The sequence below is a fragment of the Chionomys nivalis genome, chromosome X (assembly GCF_950005125.1).
Source record: "Chionomys nivalis chromosome X, mChiNiv1.1, whole genome shotgun sequence".
Lineage (NCBI taxonomy): Eukaryota > Metazoa > Chordata > Mammalia > Rodentia > Cricetidae > Chionomys > Chionomys nivalis.
Genome location: NC_080112.1, coordinates 2,529,978 through 2,539,479, shown reverse-complemented (window position 1 = coordinate 2,539,479; position 9,502 = coordinate 2,529,978). Strand labels below are relative to the sequence as shown.

The window sequence follows — 9,502 nt, the reverse complement described above, 5'->3', positions numbered from 1 at the left end:
ATAATGCCAGAAGTGAGTCTGGATGTCTTTGGGAAATGCCAGAGCCCCACTGCAAGCTCTAAGCCAACACGTGAAGATCTGGCTCTGCCTCGGGAACCGTGTTAACAGTTTAGCGCTTCTGAGCAGGAAACTACGGGTTGTGCTCTACTGTACGTCTGAGTGAGCAGGTGGGGCTGGCTTTCCTGTAAAGGCCCATCTGCAATGCAGTTGGCTCTGTGACCTCATGAATGAATGAAAGCAAGCACGGAAAGGCGGACCCCACCGTTGTTTATTTCTTCCTGAAATAAGCAAGGTAACATTCACTTTGGGCAGCTGACAGAGAACCAAAGCAGCCTGTCGTAAAATCAAATGACATTTGCTTCCTGAATGTAACTGGCCCTGCTGGGGAGAATGTCAGGGTCAGGAGGGTCCACACTTAAATGTTGCTACTCACAGAACTGTTGGGGTTCACTTCATGGTCAACAGAGTCTCAGTCTCATTTCTAACCGACAAAGGAAAGAGAAAGGAGCTGCAGGGACTACTACTAACACCCTCTGGGCACGGCTATTGCTCCCTGTGCCTCCTCCAGGTGAGCTTCAGAAGGTTTCTTCACAGCTGTCAAGGACCAGGGACTGAAGGTACGTTTCAACAACCGACACATCCTGCTCTTGCTGTGGGAAAACGGAGAGTTAGGGGATCATTATTCCACCTCTGCCCTTAGGAAGCCATCCCGAGGCACACAGCATTACAGACCCACGACTTACACTTTCCATGATAACTCTGTCCTGCGCCTTGGAGATTTCCTTCTTCACTTCACTTTCTTCGCCACCAATGAAAGCTTTGCCATGTTCATGCAAGTCCTTGGCTTTCTGAAACGAACGAACGAACGAACAAATCTCCACTCGAGTCTGGCTTGACACCTCACCTCATGTAATTTTAAAAGAACCGACTTTGCATATCCAAAGGATGCTTGATAGGAATTCAGAGTAAGAACAGTGGCTACTTCGGCACATCTAAAGAGTTACTCCACTTCAGGAAACGTTCCAGTCGCCCATTTTAAGGTGGTATCATTGTGGGACAAGAACAGCAAAGGGACTTCTCTGGAAAATGGGTGGAGAGATGTTAAAAGGTCACGGGGGGCAGACCTGGGAGGTGAGGCATGGGCCCAGAGGAAGGAGCCATTTGCCATGCCCGTAGAATGTGATTTTCACCGAAGTACACACAGTGTGCAATCCCACGACCCTTCGGTCTAAGGAAAGCTCAAGCCAGGACTCAAATCCCTCTGTTCTCTCAGAGGACACTGCAGGGGTGGACACAGAGGAGAAAGAAGTGTGTCGCCCTCTGTCCAGAAAGGGCAAAACGCCTGTCCAGTCCCTGCCCTATTCCCAGGGTCCAGAGCAGCTTAGGAACTGATGACCTGCACACTAGCTGAACACGGGTATGGAAGGGGAGCTTGCTGGGCTGGCGGCTGAAAAGGACACAGATGGCGACTGCAAGCAGTAAAAACATTAGGGAAGATAGCGCACATGGTGCTTTCTGGGCACAAAACAGAACCAAAGCATGGGCAGGCGATGGGAGTCACTTCAGGGGAAGCTGGTACTCTGGGAGGGAAGGCGGAGAGACAGAAGCAAGCAGCCAGTGAAGCTTTCAAGAAGGTGTGTGTGTGTGTGTGTGTGTGTGTGTGGTAGGGTGTGTTGTGCAGAGGACACAGGAAACAGAGAGAACCAAGCAAGAAGGCCACTGGGAAATCTGGGAGAGGGAAAGGCCGTGTTTCAGGACAACAGTCCCTCAGGGGCAGAACTGAGGACTAGGAAAGGAGGGAAGCCTGGGTGGAAAAGCAGAGGGAGAGCGAGAGAGGCAGAAGAAGCACAGGGCAGAAGGGACCACCTGGGAAGCCAGAGAAACCCAGTCACAAGGCTCCCTCTGAGCTACTGCTGCTGCTCACACTGAGCACTCACAGTTAGAAGTGAGCCTTTCTGCGTGGCTCTTCCAACAGGCTCCCAGGCAGTATTCAGCTGCATGAGAGCCGCATTGTTCCCTTTCTTAAGCTCTTCCTAAAGGCCTAGATGTATGTAGGTGGCTCTCAAGGTCTTGAATACTAACTTATATTTCTGCTTGCATGGGGGTGCAGGAGAGTGTGCATGTACGCGTGTTTGAGTATGGCGACCAGAGGTCGTAAAAAAAAAAAAAAATCAAAGTGATTTCCTTCACGTGTACATGTCTGCAAGCATAAGTGTGCACTCGGGAATACCTGCGCCTTCCAGAACCCCTCACCACATCAAGTTTTGAGGCAGGGTCTCTCACGAAACACGAGGCTTTACAGTTTGACTGTTCTGGTGGTCCCACAAGCCCCAGGGATCCTTTTGTCTCTCTCTACCCTCACCACTCTGGGCTTATAGGCACATTCCTGGAGTACACGGGGCTGCTAGGAATATTCACTAGGGTACCAACAGGGGTACTCACACTTGCTCAGAGAAGACAGACCTAGCTTCTCGCCAGCATCCTGAAAACATTCAATTTACTATGACACATGGAGCACTTTAGATAGGGCATCTGAGTCGGGTCTGAGGAGAGATCTTTCACAGAGCATTTTAATGAGAGCATCAAAAAGAATTCCCATTGAAGGGCTGCTTCAGTCCCTGGATATACAGAGGTCACTTAGGACCTGGAGCTTCAGCAAGGGTAGAACTGCCAGCTCGCAGTTCAAAGAGGACTAACCCTCTACCAGTTTTTCCATTTCCCACATCTCTTGGGGTAGACGCTGAAACGCATGACTGCCAACACTGGAGAACAATGCTAATGCCGGAAGACTATAAATGTATGAAAGAAAATAAAAGCTACCCTTGCCCATTGTGTATTTCACTGATCTGTCCAATCCAAACAGTCAGAGAAAACCAGAAGGATCCCCAGACGTGCCAATCTCCATCGCAATGTCACCGGAGGTCCATAACTCATCACTGCCATGCGCTGTGATCCTTTCTAAGCAGAGCTCTCATCACCAGCTCCTGTGCTAGAACGCTGCCCCCAACACTGTCATCAGCTTCCCAGGTCAAACAAACCTTAGCATCGCTCCTAGGTGTGGGGAAAATTTTCCCAAGAGAGTGTGATCATGCTCTGCAAAACTAATTACTTCTCCCACAAGCCGAGAAAGGGCCAATCTGTCTTCTCCTTTTATAGACACGTGGCATGGCATAAGGGTGTGTTCTGTTGACAAGTGCAATCTACCAGACCTTCAAAAATGTGTCACATAAATCTTTAGCGTTTCCAATCGTGGTTTCGTGATCCCCTATAGCTTTCTGTAAAATCTTCATCTGCTTCCAAGTTATAAGCTGAAACATAGGAGAATAATGACAAAATGTCAGTACAACTGAACATCCAACCCTGCTGCCAGTCACAGAAATCGCTTCCCGTGATGTTTTGTGTGCTGACATTTCAAGAACGCGTTTGAAGACATGCCCTTCAGTGCCAAAAGCGACATAACAAGGCCTGACCTGTCACAGAGGGAGATAGGCCGTCTAGCCGGTGCAAAAATCCTATAAAATCATTATTCAGTTTGAAATTGACATAAGCCCCACCTCATCTGTGGATTCCCACCTCACTCGCCAAAATTAAGCACAAAACGTTCCTTTGTTTATTCATAAAGTATTTTTAAGACACCGAGGGCACGGACTAGCTTCCAAGGAATCCCTTCTCCCAACCTTCCCCCTCCCACCCTCCCAAAAAATTTCTTCATCAATCAGTCATTCCCCGGAGTGTGACATCATCCCATCAACTGTATTATCGACCTAATAAGAAGGGCAGGGAAGACGAATAGCAAACATAGTGCAGCTCCTGTGGTCAAACATTCCACAGCAACACGTCAAAAGCTGCAACCACTCAATACACAAAGTCTAGAAAGGCGGGGATTCTTCACGGGTCTGCTTTCACCCGCCTAGGAAACTGAGGCAGGGACGTGACTTATTTTCTGAGCTTTCATGACGAGCAAGCAGCAGGACTATGGCTGCATGGCAATCAGCGGGGTCCGGAGAACACGCTCCTCACCGCCAGACTGGAATCTGTCTCCATCTCCCTCAGATTCCAGGCTCTGCTTCCCTAGTTTTGGAAGTCAGCATCTTTGGGAGTACCGCTCTGTCCCCCATCAGGATGAAAGACTCCTCAAAGACAGCACTACTCTGTGTCCACGAACACTTAGCTGCCTCTGAACGCTAAGGCTCCACCTGCTCTGCCACAGCCACAGGGACTGCTCTCACTCTGCCTCCCTCGTCACTGTGTCAGAAGTCTACCTGGGACCGCACCCTCACCCTGTCCTGCACCTTTGGCATCTGCCCTGCGCGGATGGTATAGCTTTCCCTCTGAGCACCCAAGCCCATAGCTTCTCCTGCGCTCTCCAAGCAGTGCCTACTCCGCCTCCCTCCTATGCTGGCTCCTAAGCCATGACCACACCACCCCTCCACAGAAAAAGAAGCAAGCTGGAGAGGACGGCCAGTCTCTCGGGGACACAAGCACCACCCTCCCTGTCTCCCGATGCTCATGTGCCCTCCTGTCCTGTCGGGTCCCTTTCCACGTCGATAGGCAGCATCAAAGCCCTGCCACGTCGGAAACAGACAAGGTGGCTCTATTCCAAGCGAAGAGCGACACTCACAGCGAGGTGTTCTTCTTGCTCCCTTGAACTCTCCACATCGTCCAGCCACCCCTGATGCAGGGACTCAAACATCTGGGAGTGCATGGCGTGAAGCTCTTGCCTGTGAAACACAGTCACAATTACTGAGCACTGTCACGCCGTGTGAGGCTACGGCAAGGACGCACACACTTCACATCTTGAGACAACAGGCAGGCGCAAAAGAGAAAGGGGACATGAATTAAATTGTCTCCTCAGAGGCAGAAATATCACTCTCATCCCAGAAGAACTTGTCTTAATTTGCTACCGGTGTCATCACTTTGTGCGTCTTCCCTCTCGCACAGCGAGGGTGCTCGGAGGCACACGTTTCCCAAGATGGCATTTCCGGCTTAAAATTAGAGTCATCCTCCCTTCCCCTTATGGAGTAACCTAGAGAACCTGAAAGCCCAAGCCTGTGTACTGAGGGCAACATACCCTTCATCTTCTCGGAGTCACACACACAAAGAGTGCACAGAACCATTTCCCCACACGGGGACGACGTTTACCAAAGAGAGCGCCGATGGCACATCCTAAAAGGTACAGTTTTGAGGACCACAGACGCCGGGCCTTCCTCACAGGACATTATCTGTATTGTCATCTGAGAAGTGAGGGACTGTTCTCTTACCAGTCTTGCTGCAGCTAACACACCTGAGCGGCATAAACGAGGGGGGCGGTCCTCCAGCTATGGACAGGACTAGCTCACAGAGAAAAATGCAGTGCTACCTAGGTCCCATTAGCGACTCCACTCAGCACGGTGTCACAATGGCAGGCGGGAGTGACTTTGGAAGGAAGAGCCAAAGCTGTACAGGTTTCCTTTACAGAGGGTCGGTCACAACTTTACCTTGACTTCTGCTGCGCTTTGAAAATACTGTGGAGGTTTGCATTCAGGATTCTGAAAGAGGCATGTATATCCTTTTCAAACTGCTTCCTCTTTGCCAGGAAGGCCCGGGTAATGTCCCCTAGTCGACAAAGGAAATGGTATCACTTTAAATCAAATATCCACAGGAAGGGGAGCTCTTTCATCCCTGACATACCACCTACACCGTAACAGGAAGGAGTATGTACAGATCTGGTGTTCATTTTGTTCTTTGTTCTATTTTTAATTTCTTAAATTTTAGACCGCGTCTTGCGTAGCCCAGGCCGGGCTCAAACCTGAGGGGGAAGCGAGCACGACCTCCAGTTCTGGATTCTCCCGCCTCTACCTCCTCTGTGCTACCAATGCAGAAGTGGGGGCATCGTGCCTTGACGAGTGACCACCACTGACAAACCATTTTCTGGAAACCTCAAAAACCAAGCAGTTCATTTGTACCACAAAGAAGGAATGCTGTCGGGCATCCTTGCTTGCATGAACTGACTCTATACAGCGACAAAGAACTGACGATGTCTCTCTAGTAATGCTGTTTTAGGGTCACCTACACAAGTAATAAAAAAGCTGTCTCAGCTTGAGGGGCGTGTGGTACTCTGACTTGGCTACCGTGGACGACAGACCACAAGCTAGTGTGGCATGCGCGATGTTGATGTTCGCACGCCATCACACTCTTCTTGCCGGGCCACGGCCTGGCTGCCTTCACCATTCCCTGACAGGCTCATGGATGTGTACGGCCTAAATGCTGCTCTCCAAGCCCTTCCTGGGCAGGGGTTCCTGGAGGAGGGCAACTTTGGAAAGCCAGAAAAGTGACTTAATTCAGAAGGTGAAAAACAGCTGCCGAAATGCCACATACCATTCGTGCAGTAAGATAAAAAGCAGAGATCAACCTGCTTGCCCATCATGTCCAGGGCAATGCAGGAAGCAGGACACTCTCCCCCCTCTCCCCGCCTCAGTGACAGCTGCAACATCCCCCTGTTCAGAGCAGCTGGTCAAAAGTTAAGCTAAAGGTAGCCCCTAGACGACAATGGCAATTTACTCTTCCGAAAATTAATAATAATGATGATAAAAATCCATCCCCTGAGCGACAGAACTGTTAACAGACTCCTGTTGACTGGCGACCACGTTCTCACCACGCGTGAGTTGTAGGGTCGGAAAGAAAGCTCCTGGACTAGCAAGACCTGCTCAAACACACCTTTGAAATCCCGGTTCCTCTTCTGAACAGGCTCCCTGTGGAAAATGCACACAAGAATCCTTAACTGAGGACAAACACCCTAACTTCGCTCTGAAGGAAAGGCAGGCGAGGCACGCGATTTCGGAGAGACCAGCGCTCATGTGAGGCAAAGTCGGATTTGCCTCTCCCGGGTCACTGGTTTTATTCCTTTGTTCAGGTTTTCATAGTGAACCAAAGAGCTCACTGCAGATACATATGGGCACACGGTTAAGGGTTACTTACTGGAGCGTGGGTGACTCAAAGTCAGCCATATCCCCGGGAAACCAACCTCAGGCTGGGTGCTGGATGACTCATGAAAACTGCATCCCTGGCCTTCCCAGCCCAACTGCACTCGGCTCCACAAAGAGTCTCTTCTCGGCCAGCAGCGGCTTTGTGTTATGTTGTGACAGCGTAGGGGTTTGTATACTACATGCTTACCGGAGCCCATTCACTGTACAGCACTGACGGGTTTCATGAAGGTGTGCCCAGCCGTCTTTCGTGAACTGCAGCCGTATTCACTCTCCTCCTTCCTCAATGCCCTCCCGCTACTCCTCCTCTATTACCCAGACAGTGTCTCTTCAACCTTCGTGCCACGTGACCATACTCCACCTCCAGAGTCGGCCTCTACTCCTCAAACCTTCCCCTCTATGGGCCATTGCCTGCCTCTCCCCAGTCTCCCTTCTGAGTTGTTCGGGTGATATCATTCTATGGACCTATTTATAATCTGGGATCCTCAAACGAGAGAAAACGGCTGACTGTCGTCTCTGGCGCTGGCTTATTTCACGAAACACCAAACTCTCCGTTTGTAGCCGTCTCCCAGAAAAGGGCAGAAGTTTCTGCACAAAACCACACTGAAACTCCCTCCTGGGTCAGGCCAAAGTTTCTTTAAGACATCACCTGGCCTCCTGCACGTTTGATCCTGAGGAACAGCCGCCCATCTCACTGGTATCAGCCGCCGGATTGTTTGCTGCACCGAGAAGAAAGGAAAAACCTTTGTGAATGAAGTGTGCTGTTCTCACGGTCCCACGTGGGAAACAGCTTCAGTCTGGGGTCCACAGAGTCCATCGCCGAGGGCAGTTTTAAAGTACTCTTCCAGGAACTCATGACCCACCCCAGCCCCACCCAGGTGAAATTCAACTAGGCCTGAGTCTGGGGACAGCAGGCACTTGTGCTTGCACAAGCCTTGCAAGGAAAACCACCGTGGCCCACGGGTTCTTCAGAGGCCTGTTGGCCAAGGCCAACTCCCTTGCACCTCAGCCACGGGGAAGAACATCGGCTGGGGACAGAAACCCAGAGCGTGCTTGAGAATCACTTCTCAGCACGCGAATCCCCACACCCACACCTGGAACTCCGTGGAAAGACCCGGTTAGTACTAGGCCACCCCGGTGCTCCACCCGTCAAGGAGCAGCAGAATGTCCCCCCTCGGTTAGGATCCCCCCACCCATATGCCCCATATCAGTTGTTACCGGGGGTGACTCGACCTGGGTTCTGCAAGTCATCTGATGGGACATTCTGATCAACCCTAGGGCGCTTGGCACTTCTCTCTGTATCTTTCTGCTCCTTGCTTGACATGCCTGGGGCTCTGCGGGGCTGGGGACGACTCCTGAAATGTTGGTGCACACAGACAGTAAAGACACCGAGAAGAAGGTCGTGGTCGCAGTGGAAACAGGGACCCGGACTGCACAGGCTGTGGCCATGAGTCCTGGCACTCTCTGTGCTGCAGCCAAGAGGAGGGAGGAGGATGACACCGATATCCCGCAACATCCAATCACATTCTGTCCCGATTTTCTGTCTGAATGCAGCGCTCTCCACAGCCCTGTAGCCCTGGGTCTCGGCCCTTTCTGATGACTTCTTGCCCCCAGGATAGGACTGCTTGGGCCGGCCCCCAAACCAAGTGGCCCAACACCGGTGTCTCATTAACCCAGACACCAGCCCACTGACGGCCAATGGGGTCACTGGAGCCAAGTCCCTGCACTTCACGCTTGTGTCCTGCTGAACACTCAGCTGAAATCCCTACCCACTCTGAGTCTGCATGTCTCAGAAGCAACACATGGACTCCAACATCCTTGAAGGACCCAATGGAGGCAAATGCAGAGGTTCGCCAATATACCCACCCACAGTGAGTGACACACAGCCTGTAAGCGGGCACGAGGCCCCTGTGCTCACAGACAAGCACTACGGGAACTAGGAATGGTAAGCACCCAGGCTTGTCTCGTCAACAGAAGGGATGCCTACGTCTGTTTTCCAACCAGAAGACCTGGAGAGGATGCTGTTAACAGCCTGGTGATCTGTGCTGTCTGCAGAGCCAGGCCACACCCGGATCTCCCAGATTATTACGTTTGACTCTCCCTCCCTAGACCTTCTTCACCTTTAGTTTGGTTTCTCGGTCAACACAGCCCATCCTTAGGGGAGATGGCCCATGGACGTTACAGCCTGGTGACCTCAACGCTATCCGCGTGACTGAACCACACCAGACCCCAGGTCCCTAAGCTATAGAACCCATCTTCATGGTAGAGGTCACATGTACGTTGCAAGAGAGTTTCTAGGTAGTTAGGCCTCCATCTTCATCCTGCACATGTTACTGAGATCATTGTTACCAGAAATTTTTCCCCCAAAATTGTGCTTTATTTAATCGTGTCAAAAACAACCTGCCTGGGGTCAGTCTCTAGAAGTTTGAACCAACATCTGCTAAATAACTAAGGTGCTTGCGGACAGATTTCATTTTGATCTCGTGGGGATCGTTACTCTTTTCACCGTGGCATTTGTAGGGAGCCCCATGACGATCCAC

At 51.1% G+C, this 9,502-nt stretch overlaps 1 protein-coding gene across 2 annotated transcripts; it reads right to left on the bottom strand.

Moving 5' to 3' along the window:
* Positions 1-249: 249 nt before the first annotated feature.
* Positions 250-8,306, bottom strand: LOC130868007 (X-linked lymphocyte-regulated protein 5C-like). Of its 2 annotated transcripts, none has more exons than XM_057760239.1 (8): positions 8,181-8,306; positions 7,612-7,681; positions 6,697-6,731; positions 5,478-5,595; positions 4,622-4,721; positions 3,210-3,308; positions 744-848; positions 250-650 (listed from the first exon to the last, which is right to left on the bottom strand). In XM_057760239.1, exons 1-8 carry the CDS (start codon positions 8,284-8,286, stop codon positions 576-578), a joined length of 708 nt encoding a protein of 235 aa, XP_057616222.1. In that variant the 5' UTR covers positions 8,287-8,306; the 3' UTR covers positions 250-575. The 2 variants fall into 2 exon arrangements, with proteins under 2 accessions (XP_057616222.1, XP_057616223.1); XM_057760240.1 differs by having other exon boundaries at positions 8,196-8,306.
* Between the last annotated feature and the right edge of the window lie 1,196 nt (positions 8,307-9,502).